This window comes from Salvelinus fontinalis, chromosome 38 (assembly GCF_029448725.1).
Source record: "Salvelinus fontinalis isolate EN_2023a chromosome 38, ASM2944872v1, whole genome shotgun sequence".
In the NCBI taxonomy this organism is placed as follows: domain Eukaryota; kingdom Metazoa; phylum Chordata; class Actinopteri; order Salmoniformes; family Salmonidae; genus Salvelinus; species Salvelinus fontinalis.
In genome coordinates, this window is record NC_074702.1 from 16758183 (window position 1) to 16780376 (window position 22194).

Here is a 22194-nt window from a genome sequence, read left to right on the forward strand (position 1 = left end):
GTATGGTAGCTGCTCGGCATCTGACCGTAAGGCACTACAGAGGGTACTACGGCCCTGTACATCACTGGGGCCAAGCTTCCTGCCATCCAGGACTCCAAGACTCGTCACCCAAGTCATAGACTGTTTTCTCTGCTACCGCGCGGCAAGCGGTACCAGAGCGCCAAGTCTAGGACTAAAAGCTCCTTAACAGCTTCTACCCCCAAGCCATAAGACTGCTGAACAATTAATCAAATGGCCACCAAATTATTTACATTGAACCCCCCTTACCTCGACTAACCTGTAACCCTGCACATTGACTCGGTACCGGTACCCCCTATATATAGCCTCCTTATTGTTTTTTCATTGTGTTACTTTATTTATTATTATTTACTTTAGTTTATTTGGTAAATAAACTAAATATTGAACTGCTCTGTTAGTTAAGGGTTTGTAAGTAAGCATTTCACGGTAAGGTCTAAACATGTTGTATTCGGCACGTGACAAGTTTGATTTGATTGTATGCTGTATTGTTAAGATTTATATTCAACTGGAACTAAGGGGTCTAGCCCAAACCATGAAAAACAGCCCCAGACCATTATTCCACCTCCACCAAACCTTACAGTTGGTACTATGCATTCGGGCAGGTACCGTTCTTCGGGCATCCGCTAAACTCAGATTCGTCAGTCGAACTGCCAGATGGTGAAGCGTGATTCATCACTCCAGAGAACACGTTTCCACTGCTCCAGAGTCCAATGGTGGTAAGCTTAACACCACTCCAGCCGATGCTTGGCATTGCGCATGGTGATGTTAGGCTTGTGTGCGGTTGCTCGGCAATGGAAACCCATTTCTTGAAGCTCCCGACTAACAGTTCTTGTGCTGATGCTCCTTCCAGGGGCAATTTGGAACTCGGTAGTTAGTGTTGCAACCGAGGACAGACAATTTTTTTGCGCAACGTGCTTCAGCACTCAGCGGTCCCGTTCTGTGAGCATGTGTGGCCTACCACTTCTCGGCTGAGCCTTTGTTGCTCCTAGACATTTCCACTTCACAATAACAGCACTTACAGTTGACCGGGGCAGCTCTAGCAGGGCAGGAATTAGACAAACTGACTTGTTGGAAAGGTGACATCCTATGAAGGTGCCACATTGAAAGTCACTGAGCTCTTCAGTAAGGTAATTCTACTGTGAATGTTTGTCTATGGAGATTGCATGGTGGTGTGCTCAATTTTAAAAATCTGTCAGCAACGGGTGTTTCTGAAATAGCCGAATCCACTAATTTGAAGGGATGTCCACATACTTTTGTATATATAGTGTATATTTCATAAATAGGGTTTCTGTTGTATTAGTTGATTATTTTAAAATTGTTCATCATCATTTCTAGTTTGACCATTATAAGAGTTTAACTTTTATTAGGCAGTAGTCCTATGTGTTCCATGACTTTTATTAGGCAGTAGTCCTATGTGTTCCATGACTTTTATTAGGCAGTAGTCCTATGTGTTCCATGACTTTTATTAGACAGTAGTCCTATGTGTTCCATTTTTTGATTAGGCAGTAGTCCTATGTGTTCCATGACCTTTATTAGGCAGTAGTCCTATGTGTTCCGTGACTTTGATTAGGCAGTAGTCCTATGTGTGCCATGACTTTGATTAGGCAGTAGTCCTATGTGTTCCATGACTTTGATTAGGCAGTAGTCCTATGTGTTCCATGACTTTGATTAGGCAGTAGTCCTATGTGGTCAATGACTTTTATTAGGCAGTAGTCATATGTGTTCCATGACTCTAATTAGGCAGTAGTCCTATGTGTTCCATGACTTTGATTAGGCAGTAGTCCTATGTGTTCCATGACTTTTATTAGGCAGTCGTCCTATGTGTTCCATGACTTTGATTAGGCAGTAGTCCTATGTGTTCCATGACTCCACATCACACGTGTGACATTTTGCCACTGATAGGGTTGCACTATGCACTTAGGTTGCACTTAGAAATGGTGCAGCTGATGTGAAAAGGCTTCTTCTCTGACACATTACATACATACAACACATAGAATCACACCCTGGAACCAATCGTAGTAGTGCTCGCCAACAGATCACACCTCCTATAGCCTTGTTTCCCCTGTGGGATGAGCTCATCTCTGCCAATAGGTATTTAGTATGCCAGACATAAAGAACATTTAATTGAAACAGAATTTGATGTGAGACTTTTATTTAGTACGGTTGCGTGATCTATGAGTCGCCGATCGGGTTGAATTAAAAGGTACAAATCCACACGCTCTGTCGAGCTCCCCGAGGATCAAAGGAGTCACAAATGAGGAGAGAGAGAGAGAGAGAGAGAGAGAGAGAGAGAGAGAGAGAGAGAGAGAGAGAGAGAGAGAGAGAGAGAGGAGAGAGAGAGAGAGAGAGAGAGAGAGAGAGAGAGAGAGAGAGAGAGAGAGAGAGAGAGAGAGAGAATCAGCTTTGCATTATATAATAAACCCTTTTCTCCATATAGTGCAATCTGATTTTTCAGATTTTTTCACAGTGCTTCAAGTGCCCAATGATAAGGAGTTGTTACTAAGGTAACAGGTAAAGGGGATCTAAATAAATGAATAGACTAGTCAACCTTTCAAGCTTACTATCTACTTTCTATGCTGTCTCTTCATATACTCTTCATGGCTATTCAAGGTACAGACATTCAAGCAACTCTTTATCTTCACTAATTGACTTTGAAATCAGAATTATTTCAAATAAATTTCATAAAGATCATATATACTCTAGTATTAATTAGGTACTTCGCAATTGTTCATAATTATTTATAGTTTGACCATTTCCGAATCTTAGAGTTAAACTTTGATTAAGCAGTGAGCCTATGGGAAGTCTTCCATGACTTTACATGACACGTAGAGAACACTGAGAGGGTTCCCTTGTTCTTTTCTCTAGGCGGTAGCCTCGTAGCATACTGGCCCAATCATTATACAACTAAAATAAATGCTCAAATGAGCCAGTATGATTGGGACACATTATTTTCATTGGGACACATATTCCATTTTAGAAGAATCAAGGTGATTTTGCATTCAATGGTTAGTGACCTTCCAGATCAGCAGTATAAAATACAGAAGTACTTTAATGAGGTTTGCTATACAGAGATAGCTAGCTAGTCTGTTTAGATTTTCTTCCCTCTAGTTCTCCATCTGCGGGGGATCACAACACGAGACAGGATCAGAAGGTGGCATGTAAGACCTTATTTAAGTATATTTACGTCATTTAGCAGACGCTCTTATCCAGAGCGACTTACAAATTGGAAAGTTAATACATATTCATCCTGGTCCCCCCATGGGAATTGAACCCACAACCCTGGCGTTGCAAGCGCCATGCTCTACCAACTGAGCCACACGGGACACCTTGTAGCGTGTAGCTAGCGTGTAACGTTGTCAGACACTTCCTGTGGCTCTGACCTCAGCCCTCCCCCCACACACGCAGGCACGCATACATGGACACTGTGTTTATACGATTAATTGGGATTAAAGCGCTTTTATCCACTCATAATTCAATTTCCAGGGAAGAACATTTCCACAGAATGTATTCAGGACCACATTGAAAATAATATAATCAGGGTGAAAAATCAGTGTTGTATAATACTTTAATTTGTTGTCCTATGGACAGACAGGCAGACTAGTAAAACAGTGTTAGGTGTTAATTGGCCCACTGCCTGTTTATGATAATTACACTCCTTCACAGTTGACAGAAGGTGAGAGGTTATACGCTGCTAACGGGCTGACAATAGCTACATTGTGCTCATTGTGCTAGATAATACATATTCCAATGAAAAACATGGCAGCACTGAGAAAGAGGCCTATTCAGAGAGAGGAGATTACAGTTTATGTCTAACAGTGGGAGGGGGGCTAAAGGCCTGTCCACGTCCATTACAAACAAACGTTATTAGCATGCTGGGGCATTTATGTATGTTACAATTGATGTCCTCATGGGTGAATGTTTTACATTGGTAATTATTGTTGACTACTCGTTAGCCCCTATCTTTGTTGTATGAGAAGTTGTGGTTCTGCCTTCTTAACCTTTTACTGCAGTGGGCTAAATCAGGGTCACACAGAGTGTTTCTTGGTAGTGTTAAACAAATCTACTTTGAAACCAAAGTATACACCTCACATACATGGTTATGGGCTTAAAAAAAAGACACCTGTACCCTGTCAGATATAGAGTTGAAATGTATAGTTGTTTTTGTTAGCATCCCAATAATACACTTTAAATACATCACAGAAGACTGAAATATAACAAAGACATTTGACATAGAAACACCAGATTTCCCGGCTGTTAAAAAAATATACATATACACCTAAATTATAGGCCAGTTTTATTGCTTCTTTAATCAGGACAACAGTTTTCAGCTGTGCAAACATAATTGAAAAAGGGTTTTCTAATGATCAATTAGCCTTTTAAAATGATAAACTTAGATTAGCTAACAAAACGTGCCATTGGAACACAGGACTGATGGTTGCTGATAATGGGCCTCTGTACGCCTATGTAGATACTCCATTAGAAGTCAGCCGTTTCCAGCTACAACAGCCATTTACAACATTAACAATGTCTACACTGTATTTGTGATGAATTTGATATTATTTTACTGGACAAAAAATGTGATTTTCTTTCAAAAACAAGGACATTTCTAAGTGACCCCAAACTTTTGAACGGTAGTGTATATAAATAATAACATTGCACCCATGAGGCCAGTAGTCATTTGACTGCATGAAAGAGCTACAGCAGGGTATTTGATTTAAACGTAAAATGTTCAATTCTCTGTTAGGTTTATAGTAGCTTTATTGAAGTTTATAGTAGCTTTATTGGTCGCCTTTGTCAGTGTCTTCTCTCTCTTTGTCTCTCTCTCTCGCTCTCTTTCTTTCTCTCTCCACCTGCTCTGATGTCTAGATGTTCTTAATTGGTGTACTACATCTTTCCCCCTTTCAAATACTGTACATCAAATACTTTCTGAGTACACTGCACAGAGGCCATGTCTGCTTCAAAGTTAAACTTCAGGTGGCTTTGCCAGACTACCCATAATGCATCGCACCTTTATGTCCTTAAATGCCCTCCTCTTTTTAGCTGGCTCAACAGCACTCCTCTGACTAGGTTATAAACAGAGAGAGGAGAGAGGAGAGCTGCTGACAAGGTCTATAGATAGATCGAGAGGGTGGGAATGTTTAAAAGGACCAATACAGGATACAAGAGAGAAAGAGAAAGCTAGTGAGGAAGATAGAAAGTGATGGAGGGAGAGAGAGAGAGAGAAAACGAGGGGGAGAAAGAGAGAGAAAGAGATATCTCTTTGAGTTGGATAGCAGATCATTAGGCTAGTTGGCTATATTATTGATCCCTTTCAATTTCCTGACAGAAGATTGTTGGAGTGGTCAGGGAATAATCTCACCAAACCAAAACAATTAGTTGTATCACTCGGTATGTACAGTGCATTCAGAGAGTATTAAGACCCGTTGACATTTTCCACATTTTGTTACGTCACAACCTTATTCTAAAATGTATTCCATTGTTTATCATCAATCTACACCAATACCCCATAATGACAAAGAGAAAACAGTAAAAAAAAATTTTTTATAATAATAATAAAAATAATAAACTGAAATATGACATTTACATACGTTTTCAGACCCTTTACTCAGTACTTTGTTGAAGAACCTTTGGCAGTGATTACAGCCTTTAGACTATATGATGCTACAAGCTTGGCACACCTGTATTTGGGGAGGTTCTTCTATTCTTCTCTGCAGATCCTCACAAGCTCTGTCAGGTTGGATGGGGAGTGTCGCTGCACAGCTATTTTCATATCTCTCTAGCGATGTTCAATCGGGTTCAAGTCCGGTCTCTGGCAGGGCCACTCAAGGACATTCAGAGACTTGTACCGAAGCCACTCCTGTATTGTTTTGGCTGTGTGCTTATCGTCATTGTCCTGTTGGAAGGTGAACCTTCGCCCCAGTCTGGAGCAGGTTTTCAGCAAGGATCTCTCTGTACTTTGCTCCATTCATCTTTCCCTCGATCCTGACTAGTCTCCCAGTCCCTGCCGCTGAAAAACATCCCCACAGCATGATGCTGCCACCACCATCCTTCACCGGGATGGTGCCAGGTTTCCTTCAGACGTGGCGCTTGGCATTCAGGCCAAATAGTTCAATCTTGGTTTCATCAGACCAGAGAGTCTCATATCTCATGGTCTGAGAGTTCTTTAGGTGCCTTTTGGGAAACTCCAAGTGGACTGTCGTGAGCCTTTTACTGAGGAGTGGCTTCTGTCTGGCTACTCTACCATAAAGGCCTGATTGGTGGAGTGCTGCAGAGATGGTTGTCCTCCTGGAAGGTTCTCCTATCTCCACAGAGGAACTCTGGAGCTCTGTCCCAGTGACCATCGGGTTCTTAGTCACCTCCCTGACCAAGGTCCTTCTCCCCCGATTGCTCAGTTGGTGAGTCTTGGTGGCTCCAAACTTCTTCCATTTAAGAATGGAGGCCAATGTGTTATTGGGGACCTTCAATGCTGCAGGAATGTTTTGGTACCCTGCCCCAGACCTGTGCCTCGACACAATCCTGTCTGAGCTTCCTTTGGCCTCACGGCTCATGGCTTGCTCTGGCATGCGCTGTCAACTTTGGGAGCTTATATAGACAGGTGTGTGCCTTTCCAAATCATGTCCAATCAATTTTAATTTAACACAGGTGAACTCTAATCAAGTTGTAGAAACATCTCAAGGATGATCAATGGAAACAGGATGCACATGAGTCTCTTAAGCAAAGAGTCTGAGTACTTATGTAAATAAGGTATTTCTTTTTTAAATGTTTTATACATTTGCAAAAATGTCTAAAAACCTGTTTTCGCTTTGTCATTATGGGGTACTGTGTGTAGATTTATGAGGGGGGGAAAAACAATGTAATACATTTTAGAATAAGGCTGTAACGTAACAAAATGTGAGAAAAGTCAAGGGGTCTGAATACTTTCCGAATGCAATGTATATGATGTTTTGCTACTGTTTTGCACACTATGTGCTCTGTCTATTGTATGTTGGATAGCCTCAGTGTGTCACAAAGCCTTTCACCTCATAGCCTCAGACTGAAGAGATTTTTCAAGGTCTAAGACTTTCAGATATTACTTTAAAACACCCTTCAGGAATGGAAACTTGGATGACAAATTCATTATTGGGAGAAAGACAATAGACATGCAGCTTGACCCACTAAAGAATCCAATACTGGACGATGTCTCAATGCAATGTCAGTAATTCATTAGTTCTAATGTCGGTCTCTCTCTTTGTGTTTAGATGAGTCAGTGTGAAAGGAAAGCATATGTGTGGGTTTGAAAAACAGACCAACTTGCACAGTCATTCACTCTCAGTCTGTATAGTAGCACGGCTCCGTTTCCATGGTGATACACACATACTTTAACAGGGCTCCCAGATTCTAACAGCTTGGTGGCTTATTTGACAGAGATCTGGTGGAATAGAAGACACTTGTGCTGCTTTTTTAGAAGATAAAGGCCCAGTAGACCATGTGCACACTATTTCTGACCTGCTGTGTGTGTGTGTACATACATGCCTCTGTGAAGAGGGAACGCAACACCCTGCTACAACTCAACTCCCCGTGAAGTGAAAGAGGTATGGACTGTAGGTGTGAGAAAGGACAACAAAAGGCAGAATTGACCATTTACTAGGATTTTATTCCTTTACACGGTAATATGGGGAAAAGGGGCTGGACGGAACCAAAGCAAAGAAAGTAAATGTCAAAGCCCCCTCTCCTATCTAACCTGCCTACCCACTACTTACTTAACTAGCACCACATGGTGCGCTAACCAAAAGCCAAGGTCTTACCTAGTGTGCCTAGACAGTGAATATACTATGGGTATATGTATGCCCGCGGGCCTCTTGCCTAAGCACTCCCTAGGTGCCTTCCCCTTCCTCCCTGGGAACAAATGAAACAGAATAACAAACAATTACTCAAACAAACTAAGAAACCATGGACATTCAACAAGCTCTTTCTGATAATGCAACAAATTAACACAGTACATACCAAATCGCTTTCTGATAAATAACCAACACTATATAACCCTCAGCTCCCTGAAAAACAACCAACACAGTTCTCAGCAATTGAATTCCCTAAATCACAATCAATTTCTCTCTGCATTCCTCCTCAGCAAAAATCTCTCACAATCAATCTTTCTGCAATCTCCTCAGCCTGCAATGATCTAAGCCTGCCTATGAACTCTGCCTGCAATGATCTCTCTTCTGAACAACAGAACACTGGCTTTTATAGCTTCAGAAGGCATTGGTAATTGGAGACAGCTGCGTCCTGACGAGGGGGCGGGGTCAGCTCCAATTAGCCATGGAGTCGACCAATCAGCTGCTTGGGGTGAATTCAGGAAGCCATCTCCTGAAACACACACTTAAATACACAAACTACAACACAGAAACTGGGGAACGTAACAGTGTGTGTGTGTGTGTGTGTGTGTGTGTGTGTGTGTGTGTGTGTGTGTGTGTGTGTGTGTGTGTGTGTGTGTGTGTGTGTGTGTGTGTGTGTGTGTGTGTGTGTGTGTGTGTGTGTGTGTGTGCACATGCTTGTGGTTGTCTATTCTCATCATCACACAAGTCCCTCTCGAATTGAGCCATAATGTGGACAGTACTTTTTTGAATCATTCTTTCATCAAGATGCCTTGTATAGCACCCTACAGTAGGTGTGCTCAGGCACTGTCAGATACTATATGTATCAGCTAGATTGTCTGTGACTGTCTAAAAGCATGACATTGTCAATCAATGGCAGTGGCTGATATGAATTCTGAATATGTAGAGGCTGTTATAGACTGAGAATGAGAAGTGTTTGGGGGCGAAGGGCGATATAACCCTGTTTTACAGTATCTTTACCAATAGCAGTGGTGTGAAGTACTTAAGTTAAAATACTTTAAAGTACTACTTAAGTAAGTTTTTTTGGTGTCTGTACTTTACTATTTATATTCTTGACAAGTCTTACTTTTACTTCACTATATTCCTAAAGAAAATAATGTACTTTTTAATCCATAAATTTTCCATGTCATCCAAAAGTACTTGTTACATTTTGAATGGACAGGAAAATTACCCAATTCACGCACTTATCAAGAGAACATCTTTGGGAATCTCTATTGCCTGTGATTTGGTGGACTCATTAAAAACAACAGCTTCATTTGTAAATGATGTCTGCGTGTTGTAGTGTGCCCTTGGCTATCCGTAAATAATACCAAAAAAACGAAAATTGTGCTGTCTGGTTTGCAAAATATAAGCAATTTTTAATTATTTATACTTTTACTTCTACCTTTGATACTTAAGTATATTTTTTCAGTTACATTTTTTTTATACTTAAATATATTTAAAGCCAAATACTTTTAGACTTTTGCTCAAGTAGTATTTTACTGGGTGACTTTCACTTTTACTTGAGTCATTTTCTAGTAAGGTATTTTTTCTTTTTTTAAGTATGACAATTGGGTACTTTTTCCACCACTGACCAATATATGCTACTACATGTGTTAGCACATTCTTGTTCTCATAAAATCTCTGAGCCAGTAAAATGTGTGAAAGCTGGTTGAGATCTGACATGATTTTGTTTGTACCGTGGCATGCCACAATTATATGGTAAACAACACCTGTTTGATAATATATTCTCTGCCTGATTTTACTGAGAGAGATGGGGTAGAGGGGAGAGAGGGATGGAACGAGAGAGAGAGATGAGAGAGATATAGTGGAGAAAGGGTGAGTGGGGTAGAGAAGAAGAGAGAGAGAGTGAGAGGCAGTGAACGAGATAGAGAGGGAAGAGGATGAGGGGATCGAGAGAGTGAAAGAGGACATTAGTCATCTCCCCAGCTGTTAGTACTAACAAAGAGGATGTGCTGTCTCCTGTTCTTTTGTGTCAGTTTATCAGCATCTCTGATCTTATTTACAAAGCATCTGATGGCCTGAGAGCCAGGGACAGGGACAGACCCCCAGCCAGCACGTTCAGCCTTAGAGGAGAGGAGGGGAGGACCGAGTCAGAGATATGGAGGATTATCTCTTATTATGCTTCCATCACTCCATGTACCTTGTGCCACGTTTCTGAGACTGCATCCCAATACTCCACAGACACACATACGTACACACACACACACACACACACACACACACACACACACACACACACACACACACACACACACACACACACACACACACACACACACACACACACACACACACACACACACTAACACACACTAACACACACAGACACACACACACGCACACTGACACACCACACATACACCCTCCTGGTTTTAGCAGCAGTGGTCCTCCCCTTCTGTTCCCCTCCCTCTCTCCTGTAGCCAGTGTGTGTCCAGGCACGTCAGGCTCAAAGCCTATCTCACACATCATGCACACTCACAGAAAGGCCTTATCTGAGTGGAAAAGATACTAATCCTTACCTCCAGAGACTGATCCAGTGTTCCTCCACTCCTGTCCTCTATCCAACCTAACAGGTGGAGCCCTATGTGATGTTCAAGAAGTCGGACAAGCCCCTTTACGGTAATGACCGCTTTGAGGGTTACTGCATTGACCTGCTGAGGGAGCTGGCTAGCATCCTGGGGTTCACCTACGAGTTGCGTCTGGTGGAGGACGGCCGCTACGGGGCCCAGGACGAGACCACGGGCCAGTGGAACGGCATGGTCAAGGAGCTGATCGACCATGTGAGTCTGGACCTACCTCACTACTTAAATTATTAAAGTTTAATTAATGAGGTGGTAAACAGCTAGAGGGCGTGGGAGGGAATGTATTTTGTCAGAAGTGTGTGTGACAAGGGTTTGTATAGTTGTATTTTTTATGACAAACATGTTTTTGGCTTAGAGAGAGAGGGAGAGAGACAATGACAAAGAAATAGAGAAATAGAGAGGTAAAGAGAGAGAGAGAGAGAGAGAGCGGTAGAGAGAGACAGAGAGAGAGAGATGTAGAGGGGAGAGAGAGAGAGGTAGAGAGAGAGAGGTAGAGCGAGGTAGAGAGAGAGAGGTAGAGAGAGGTAGAGAGAGAGAGAGAGAGGTAGAGAGAGACAGAGAGAGAGAGGTAGAGAGAGAGAGAGAGAGAGAGGTAGAGAGAGGTAGAGAGAGAGGTAGAGGTAGAGAGAGAGAGAGAGAGAGAGAGAGAGAGAGAGAGAGAGAGAGGGGGAGAGAGAGAGAGAGAGAGACATCAGCTCCATACTCATTCCTGACTGGGTGTACAGCATGGATTCTGGCTTGACTTGTTTCCACTGCAGAGCTTATTAAAACAAACAAGCACACACACACACAAACACACACACACACACACACACACTCTCACACATACACACTGCCCACGGACTATATCATTACGTTTGACAAAGTAAGACCACGATTGTATAAGCTGTGCACAGGCAGGCAGAAAAATAACAGGCTCGCCAATGCTCAATATCTGACCCCATTAAATAACACCACATCTCCCTCAACTGTGGTACACTGGACCGACGGCCATGTTTGTTTTGATCATGCAGAGGCTGGAGGGAGAGGGATCCCAGGGATTTGACACACAGGGCACAATTCCTGTGAGGTGATTGGAGCTTTGGCCGTTATGTAGATATAGACCCATCTATCAATTCAATTCAAGTGGCTTTATTGGCATGGGAAACATATGTTAACATTGCCAAAGCAAGTGAGGTAGATAATATACAAAAGTGAAATAAACAATAAAATGAACAGTAAACATTCCACTCACAGAAGTTCCAAAAGAATAAAGACATTACAAATGTCATATTATGTCTATATACAGTGTTGTAACGATGTACAAATGGGTAAAGTACAAAAGGGAAAATAAATCTCTAGACAGCAAACGATGCATCCCAAATTGCACCCTATTTCCTACATGCTGTAGTGCACTACTTTTGACCAGAGCCCTAACGTAGTGCACTGTATAGGGAATAGGGCGGCATTTGGGACTCATTAATACTGTAGGCAGGCAGGATCTGTGGTGGACAAAACAGACAGTAATTGGCCTGGACAACCCTTCACAGGAGTCTACACTAGCTCGGCTCTCCAGGACATGGTGAATTGAGCTGAAGAAGCTGAACATATCCAATCAAATGGAGTTGAAGGAAATCACTGGTGCTCTCTGACTAATGCTTAGTGTCATAGAACTAGAGTACTGTAGATGAACCTGGATACATTCAGTTGAAATAGGACCTAGACATGAGCTACATTAAGTGATCTAAATCGTATTGCATCACGTCATTTGGTCTTAAATGACATGGAACAGATAAAGACAGCCTACCTCGTATGACTACAGATGATGTCCTGTTTAATATCAGAAATAGTTCTTCATATGTTGTAGTGGCTGGGACCAAACCACCTCATTCAATCTAGATTGATGTATGACAACCTTGATGGGGACAAACAGGATATTTCATTGTGAAATGATGTTTCTGACCTTGCTGTCAGTGTTTAGCATGTACCTGTGTCACAATGGAGCCATAGATTGATCAACCACACAGAGGTTTAACCCCACATAGAGAGACCGGATTGGTTGGGACGTTTCGGATGTGTTTGAAAGGTCAAGCTCAACATACTGTATTGACATGAAAGAAGGACTCGCACTCTGAGCCATGGCGGAGGGATACGTATGGATGGAATATGAGTGATGAGGCTATGGAAGAATGTAGATAAAAAAGTAGAACCCCTCATTCAGTGTTGTGAAGAAATAGGGTTGTTATGAAATAACCACTAAGTATGATCCTCTCTGATCAGAGACACAATATAACATGTAGATGTCTGTGTTCTTATGAGTATGGCGATGGTTGAACGTTGTCTTATTTTCTGGGAACAATTTCTTCCATCACTCACGCCCTCCCTCCTCCTCCCAGACACTCCTCTGCCCTGGTGACTGTGGTCGATAGGACCATCCATCCTCTGGGGTAGAGGGGGGGGGGGGGGGGGTTGCCTTAGTTTAGGTTCAACGTCAGACAAGGAAAGGATGTATGTGAGATGGAGGGATAGAAAGAGAGTATAAAATGGGAGGGGGGTTGTGAGGGAGAGAGTGTGTGGAGGAGCTAGCGCAAGGGAGAGAGGGAGAGAGAGAGAGACGGAGAGGGAGAGAGAGATGGAGAGGGAGGGAGAGACGGAGAGGGAGGGAGGGAGAGAGCGAGAGGGAGGCAGAGAGCAGGGGAGAGGGAGAGAGAGAGAGAGGGAGAGAGAGAGAGAGGGAGACAGAGAGCAGGGGAGAGGGAGAGGGAGAGAGAGAGAGAGAGAGCAAGAGCAAGAGCTAGAAGGGCTCTAAATTTCCTCCTAAGTGCCGTGGGACAGACTCTGTGATGTGTAAAGGCCCTGTTTTCTTAATTTGATTGGCTCTAAACGCTTCCTGTTCCCCTGACTTACAGCCTATCGCTCTTCCCTTTAATGTTGTCTGTTGACAGAAAGCTGATCTGGCAGTGGCTCCCCTGGCCATCACCTACGTGAGGGAGAAGGTCATCGACTTCTCCAAGCCCTTCATGACACTGGGGATAAGTATCCTCTACCGCAAGCCCAATGGAACCAACCCTGGGGTCTTCTCCTTTCTCAACCCCCTCTCACCCGATATCTGGATGTATATTCTGCTGGCTTACTTGGGTGTCAGTTGTGTGCTGTTTGTCATAGCCAGGTAACATGTCAGTTCCAGTGATCCCCGACAATTCATTCACACACTATTATATGCTAACGTCTTAATTATTTAACCTTGCTCCATCTCACTAACAGGATAATCTCTCGGTGATTATGTTACGATCTTGACACTAAGTGGACAATATCTGATAGTTTATCGTCACCTACTTACTCAGATGACACAGACTTTATAGCCAACACTCAGAAACACATTCACTCAAACTTTTAATAATGCAACCAAGTTTGAAGAAAAAGGTACACAGATAAAAGTCTATATATCTGGGGAAAGTAGATGTTCCAGTACACAAAGACAGTTCCCTTCCAGCCTTCTCTCCCAGTATAATGGAGGGAGGGCTGAGTGTTACCTATCGGCAGGCAGGCAGCTGCTGTTAAGTGATTCCTGGGCAGTCTCTGTGTCTCCACACATCACTGCTGTTCCCTGGTCTGCCACAACTATCTGCTGCTCAGGAGATAATGCACACAAACACAAACCTTACGATCAGAGAAGTTAAACCAGCCGTTTCAGGACTGTGTGTGTGCGGTACGTGTATGTGTGTGTATGTATGGTACCAGTCGAAAGTTTGGACACACCTACTCATTCCAGGGTTTTTCTTTATTTTTTACTATTTTCTACCTAGTGAAGACATCAACACTATGAAATAACACATATGGAATCATGTAGTAACCAAAAAAGTGTTAAACAAAAATATATTTTATATTTGAGGTTCTTCAACGTAGCCACCCTTTGCCTTGATGACAGTTTTGCACACTCTTGGCATTCTCTCAACCAGCTTCACCTGGAATTCTTTTCCAACTTATGCTGAGCATTTGTTGGCTGCTTTTTCTTCACTCTGTTGTTTAACTCATCCCAAACCATCTCAAATGGGTTGAGGTCGGTTGCTTGTGGAGGCCAGGTCATCTGATGAAACACTTCATTATATCGATATATATAAAATAAAGAAAAACCCTTGAAAGAGTACAGTAGATGTCCAAACATTTGACTGGTATTGTATGTGTGTATGTATGTGTGTGTGTGTGTGTGTGTGTGTGTATGTGTGTATGTATGTGTGTGCTCGTTGGTGTGAACGGCTGCTGCCCCCCTTTTCCCTCTTGTCTCCAGTGTCTCAAAGTCACTACTGTCTTTTCTTTTCTGTTTTTTTCTCCACCTTGCCTCAAACATACCAAGTGATAGAATCTACATAGGAATAATATCAGCTCAGTAAGAACCTGCTAGTTATGACAGTGACTTAGAAAAAGGACAGAGGTGGCTGACAATTTAAAAAGCTTGATAATTTCTAAGGTTGATCACTTGTTTGTCCAGTATAGAGAGAGTCTGGGTTTTTGTAGGATTATTGGAGAAGCGAAGAGAGGGTATGAAGAGTGAGGATTTTATGTTTGTTGTCAGGAGGCGAGGTCAGCTGGTGTGTGTTAGATCTTAAGGTCAGCTGGTGTGTGTTAGATCTTGAGGTCAGCTGGTGTGTGTTAGAACTTGAGGTCAGCTGGTGTGTGTTAGATCTTAAGGTCAGCTGGTGTGTGTTAGATCTTAAGGTCAGCTGGTGTGTGTTAGATCTTGAGGTCAGCTGGTATGTGTTAGAACTTGAGGTCAGCTGGTGTGTGTTAGATCTTAAGGTCAGCTGGTGTGTGTTAGATCTTGAGGTCAGCTGGTGTGTGTTAGATCTTGAGGTCAGCTGGTATGTGTTAGAACTTGAGGTCAGCTGGTGTGTGTTAGATCTTGAGGTCAGAAGGTGTGTGTTAGATCTTGAGGTCAGCTGGTGTGTGTTAGATCTTGAGTTCAGCTGGTGTGTGTTAGATCTTGAGGTCAGCTGGTGTGTGTGTTGTCAAACTCATCAGTATTAGTTGATTGGCTAGTTATCAGCATCTGAACCTGTGCACACGTTGGGTCAGCATAGCCCTCTGATACCTAATAACTGGCTGTGTCCGAAATGGCACCATATTTCTTATATAATGCACTACTTTTGATCTGGGCCCATGGGGCTCTGGTCAAAAGAAGTGCACTATATAAGGAATAGGGTGCCATTTCAGCTTCAGTCACTGGTCCACTGGTGTAGAATAGGCCAGTCCTATAGGAACTTTAGCATAACGTTTACAGAGAACGTGTCAAGGCTGTGGGTAACTGGTGAAAGCAGGCGCAGGAGAGCTGAGATGTGTGGACAAGGTATTTAATACAAGATAACACCAGTATAAAACACTATACTAGGGTGCAGGAAAAATACCGGTCCCACGAAATAAACCGGCATAATAACAAAACCCGGCAACAAAATACCAGCCGTCAGATACAGCCTTCATAATAAAACAAACACGCACACTAACATGTGCGAAACCAGAGGTTTAAATAATGAACATGTAATGGGGGAATTGAAACCAGGTGTGTAAAAAACAAATACAAAACAAATGGAAAATGAAAAGTGGATCGTGATGGCTAGAAGGCCGGTGACATCGACTGCCGAACGCCGCTCGAACAAGAAGATGGACCTACTCCGGCGGAAGTCGTGACAAAACGCTAACATTTTATTGAAATATTAAATCATGATGTAGTGTAGAAGATTTAAATGTAATTTAGCTTTTACATGTGATCATGTTGACATTTTATATTGATGGATACCATATTGGTTAGTATGATTTTTGACGCTCTTATCGCTCTTTTTGACGCTCTTTTTGACGCTCTTATCGCTCTTTTTGACGCTCTTTTTGACGCTCTTATCCAGAGCGGCTTACAGTTATTGTGTTCATCTTAAGATAGCTAGGTGGGACAACTACATATCACAGTCATAGTAAGTACTATTTTATTCAATAAAGTAGCAAAGTCAGAGCTAGTAAGAGGGAAAAAAGGGAAGTACAAGTGTTAGTTCACAAAATGCTTTTTGGTGTGTGTGTGTGGGGGGGGGGAGGCAGAGTACTCAGGTTGGGGTGTAGGGTTTGATCATCAGAGCCTGAAAGTAGAGAGGGGCAGTTCCTCTTGCTGCTCCACAGACAAGCACCATGGTCTTGTATCTCTCCCCTTGATCTGGTTGCTCTCACCTGACTAGGGCCGGCGTTTGAGGCACGCTGGAGAAGAAGACAAAGAAAAGTTGATGTTAACTCTAAAACTTTTGGGGAACGTAACTCTTTGAGTTGTACATCCAATAGTTTTACAGTTAATACGTGTGTTTTCCAATGTTACTGGCGATATGATCACACAAGAGAATAAAACGCTGCAACTGTCATCTAAGTTGGTTCAGAATATGCACCTATCTTTTTAAATGATCACAGTAAGTAAGTGTTGTTGGGTAAGTGTTAAAATATCCCTTTCCCTCTGTTTAGACACTAGGCATGGTAGGGCTTCGCTAGCATGCATGTACTGTACAGTGTAGTGGCACAAACCTCAGTCGTTCTCTGGAAAGGTAACTAAGCTAACTGTACATATATATGTGTGTGTACACATTTTATCTATGTATGCTTGTGTGTGTGTGTTTTGCATGTGTCAGGGGGTTTATGCTACTGTGTGTGTGTGTGTGTGTGTGTGTGTGTGTGTGTGTGTGTGTGTGTGTGTGTGTGTGTGTGTGTGTGTGTGTGTGTGTGTGTGTGTGTGTGTGTGTGTGTGTGTGTGTGTGTGTGTGTGTGTGTGTGTGTGTGTGTGTGTGTGTGTGTGTGTGTGTGTGTGCGTGTGTGAATGCTGTATGGTATGGTGACATTATAAGGACTGGTTTAGGCTTCCCCTAGGCAAACTGATCTACGTGCCATATTTAGAAACACTGTCAGGATAAGGTTGGAAAACCACAACATTACTTTATTTACATGATTTAATAAGTTACCCTTCTCATATCACCAGCTGATGTTGTTGTGTTAGGCGTTATTGTTGTTGTTTTCCTCTAATATCTTTCCTACACTGTTCCTTCTTCCTTTGTTATGTAGGTGATGAAATGAAACATCTGAAACAGTCTCTATCGTACATCCCACCTCCTCCACACCATCTCTGTGCATTATCGCCTTGTTACAGTTTGGGGGAATCTAATTTCCTGCCTCCTCCTTATCAAATGAAATTTAAAAAGATAAAAACTTGCAGAGGAGCGAATGAGCTCGCTTATCGTCAACAATTTATCCAAACATTTATGCAGGATTCTCTCTCTTTCTGTCGGCCAATCTTTTAATTATGTAGTCTCCTACTATTGTTACATCTTGTTGTCACATTCTTGGTGGATAGAAGACGGCCTCAATATAATACAGTTTCTCCTTCGTTTGTGTTACTGTGAAACAGAGTATATCATATGTTCAATACACAGTCTAACACTGTCTGCTTCGTTAACTGCAACATGTTACAACATGCTCATATAACAGGCACATTTCCCATCCCTTATTCTACATTTGTAGAGGGGGAACGGATGTAATGGAATTTCTATTAGACTCTTCTGCATTTCTCCTCCATTACTACAATGAGAGTCTCAGTATGCTCTCAAAAGCCCCATGTAAAACAATTTGTCGGCCTCTCAATGCTACACTACAGATATAGATTTTTTATCATCCTGGAAATAGAAGCAAACAACAGCATTTGACTGAGCTTTTCTGATTGGTTGCAAGGTTTGTTTTTCCAATCCGTATGGAATAGTCTACGGCAACAGCCCCATTATAATGCTGTTGATTGCTTGGTAGGTTCATATAAAGCCTATAGAGATATATAGCCATGTCTTTTCCCCAGTCATTTAGAATTGAAGAGACTAGACCAGCAACGGCCCCTTTCTAGCCCTCTCTCTGTGTTCATTCTTCTTCCCTGACATTGGTGTTATCAGGTGTATCATCTGTTGAGTTTTCAGCAGGATGACCCTATAAAATGATAAAAGCCTGACATTGTTTCTTCTCTGCTGCTGTTCCCTTCTTGCCTGCCTGTCTGCCCTCCACCCTCCCGCCCGTCTATCTGTGGTTATCTCTCTCCCTCTTCCTCTCTCTCCGCTCAGCGGTGACCTTACTCAAAGTTTCTCCCTCTGCGGCTCTGATGACCTGAGATAACATAAGGGCGGTGTAATTGGATCAAAGTGACAGCTAACTGAACGGGATGGGGCCGACGGAGTGGCCGGGCAGCGCCACCTTCAGAGGCAGGTTAAGCTGCTGCTAGTGGTTCTCCTCGTACGGCGATGGGAATGTTTTAGTATTCCCACCGCAGTGAGGTAACTCCCGCCTCTTACCCCACCCTCTCCTCAGGCCAGCTACAGATGTAGGATGACAAGCTGGCTCATCCGTGTTCTCATCCGTGTTCCTGGCGTGTGGTAATTGGCTTTGCTCAGAGAGATCTCCACTAAGGGGGTCCAGCCGGGGGCACCAGTCACTAGTCACATAGGTCTTGCCAAGGTCACAGTTCACATGAACTTAATTTGGAATTGCAAACTGACAAGCAAGCAAATCTGGGGCAAATTGAGTAGACAGATTGATTTAGGGCCAAGGATTGTGTTAAAGCAAGGAATGGTGGGATCTAAAGGACGTTCAGCGGTCTTGGAGCTGGACTAGAATAACCCCTTGAGTGTGACATGGGGGATAGGGAGCGTGCACTAACCACATTATAATGACCAAGCCCATTATTCATGACATGGTGCATGTTCTGATGCTGTCATAATATCAATACTGTAATATGTCTTAATGCTGTCACCAATATATAACTTAATATCTAAGCCACCAAGAAAAAAAAATGATACCAACCTGACAAGTAACCATGCTGATTGTCTGCTGTTTAATTATTTGTATGCAAAACCAAATTTCTTTCCATTGGATATTATTGTGGAATTTGGAATTTGGGGAATTTAAACGTTTCTAGAGAGTCAAGTCCACAGAATACATGCATCGACTATTCAATGTGATTAGTCATATACTTCAACCAGGGGAAAAGGAGGCTTGGCTTAAGATATTGCTCCTACGATTCCACAACTACAGCACAAACCAAATGGGGTCGGGATGCTTAATTGTAGCCCAATCAACCTTTACTAATGTAATGTCACTTTTATTTAACGTGAATAAATGGGAAATCTCTTTGCTTGAGGAGTGAGCTGAGCTGAAGTTGGAGCAGAGCGGAGTGAGTGGGAGTGAGTACCGCACAGCACAGACAGACAGACAGACAGACAGGCAGATAGTCAGGCAGTCAGACAGACAGGCAGACAGTCAGGCAGACAGGTAGACAGGCAGACAGTCAGGCAGTCAGACAGACAGGCAGACAGGCAGGCATGATGGGAATGAACTATTTGATGTGTTGAATGTTAATGCCATCTGTAGATTAGAAGGATTATTAGTGCTTTTCTCAAGTGACATTTAAATTATTTTCTGATCCCATCGATTAAATTCTGGAGTAATTTGTCTTTGATATGAGCATGTCAATGTGAGTAGTGTGTTTTGGGCTGACAAGTGGTGAGAAGACGTTCCACAGTCCCCAGGGCTGTTTAAATACTTCATCTGTCATCTAGTTGAGATGATACAGTTGAAGAGATAATAACAAAGCAGACCTGAGGGACATATAAAGTGATGGTGTACGTCATCTAGTTGAGATGATACAGTCAAAGAGATAATAACAAAGCAGACCTAAGTGACATATAAAGTGATGGTGTACGTCATCTAGTTGAGATGATACAGTTGAAGAGATAATAACAAAGCTGACCTAAGTGACATATAAAGTGATGGTGTACGTCATCTAGTTGTTTGTCAGCTTTTGTTCGTTTAACCGACATGTTACACTCTAATTGATTAATTGTCCTAACAACAACTAAAATATATTAGCGCACAATAACAATTTCTAGCGTTACCTTGTAGGGCAATATATGTGGTATATTTTCCCAATATGAAGATGCAAATGTATCACATATTGTTGTTGTGATCAATGACTAACTAACTTTTGTTTCTCTTCCCTGTCTCTCCAGGTAAGCCAAGTCAAGCCAGTATTGGTCTGTAACACTGTCTGTCTGTTCTATTAGTGCTGAACACAAGTGAAATAAACGTGTGTATGTGTGTGCTCTCTGTCGATTGCCACAGGTTTAGTCCCTACGAGTGGTATAACCCCCACCCCTGCAACCCCGACTCAGATGTAGTGGAAAACAATTTCACCCTGCTAAATAGTTTCTGGTTCGGAGTTGGAGCTCTCATGCAGCAAGGTAGACGCCTCTGCCTGCCCCCCTTTAGCACACATCCCACTATTGTCCTGGGGGTACAAACTTGCTCTTAACCAGGCCCACGACCATGCATGGGGGCCTCTGTGCATGTAGCTGGAAGCGGACTGACTGACTGGTTTGGTTGCGTCTGTCTGTCAACAGTATGGTGTGGATTGGCTGGGTGGGATCTTGAGATTATGAATGATGAGCGTGATTGGTTGATTGTGAATGAGGATAGGAGAGCCAGGTGTTTTCCTCCCTGTTCCTGCATGATCTCCCACCCTCTCCTATCTCCCATCTACTGTACCCCTCCTCTGTCCCCACCCCACCTGCCTCCCTCCCTTCCCCACAGGTTCCAGAACATGTAAGTCCTATCCCCCATGTGCCAGAAGGTAAAGAGCTAGGTGCAGAGAGAGAATGAGAAGGAGAGTTAAAACAGTGTGCTGTCTCTTAGCCTGCCTCAGTCTGGTTTTGTTTCATTCTGCCAAACCGATGCCATATCTTCTCAACTAGTGTCTGCGTCTTTAGATTGAGAAAAGCAAAACAAAACAAAAGGAACTGCAGTACGGCATCACATGAAATGAAATGGAATGATTTCATTTATACTTGTAATATCGACTGAGACTGCATGCCAAGACGAGATATGTTGCATATTGTAATACATATTTTGTATACCTTCCCTGAGTAAGGCAACATCTTTGAAAGTTGGTTAAGGTAGCGATGATGACAGGAAAGTCTGCAGGTTAAAACAGCTTGGTTCTGCCCTGCATCTGATCTGGACCATGCAATGGAACATAGAGGGGACTGACTTTCCTAAGCAAAGTTCTGCCCAGATATGAATCGTTTGGAGAATTCTTTTTTCCTGGCCGTTGTTGATGGCTGGTTGCATGCAATGAGTTAGCATGCAAGCCTTAATTTAAATGAAGTTGATTGAGTGATTCTTTTGCAGGTATAATTGTTATAGATTTGTATTCTGTGATTTGTAAGAGTAAGTTTTAAGAAAATATTACAAATGGAAATTGACAAAATGTTACGGTTAGAACTCTTGGGACTCTTATCCACCATGTGCAGGTGGGTATAAAGAAGTTACCCATTTGGGTAGGTTTTTGCCCTCTGTATGTGTTAGACAATTCTACATATTGCACAGGTTAAAGATGCACCATGGCTTGAGAAATGTTATCTTCTGTATGGGCCATGTTAAATGTGTAATGGATATTCTAGAGCTTGCTGGAATGTTTTCATAAGCGTGTCAAGGGTCTGTCAGGGTATCTGATGTAGTAAAGTATGCTGTAGAATATACTGTACCTGTCAATGTAACGGTGTTTAGTCCTGTAGTTGAGAAGATGTGGCTGTAGGGCAGAAGGGTTTTGGGGGACAAGACTGAGACAGAGGAGCACACTGTGCCTGCCTGCATGGCGTCTCTGTGACGACCACGCTGGCCTACACTGTAGAGAG

The 22194-nt window shown here is 42.7% G+C and overlaps 1 protein-coding gene across 2 annotated transcripts in view; it reads left to right on the forward strand.

Annotated features, from left to right (window-relative positions):
• Nucleotides 1-22194, forward strand: part of LOC129837977 (glutamate receptor ionotropic, kainate 2) — a 325529-nt gene that overhangs the window by 174916 nt on the left and 128419 nt on the right. For both annotated transcript variants that reach the window (XM_055904582.1, XM_055904583.1), the window contains exons 11-13: nt 10466-10672; nt 13399-13622; nt 20624-20742. In XM_055904582.1, the coding sequence (XP_055760557.1) occupies nt 10466-10672; nt 13399-13622; nt 20624-20742 (550 nt within the window). The remainder of the gene's footprint in view (nt 1-10465; nt 10673-13398; nt 13623-20623; nt 20743-22194) is intronic.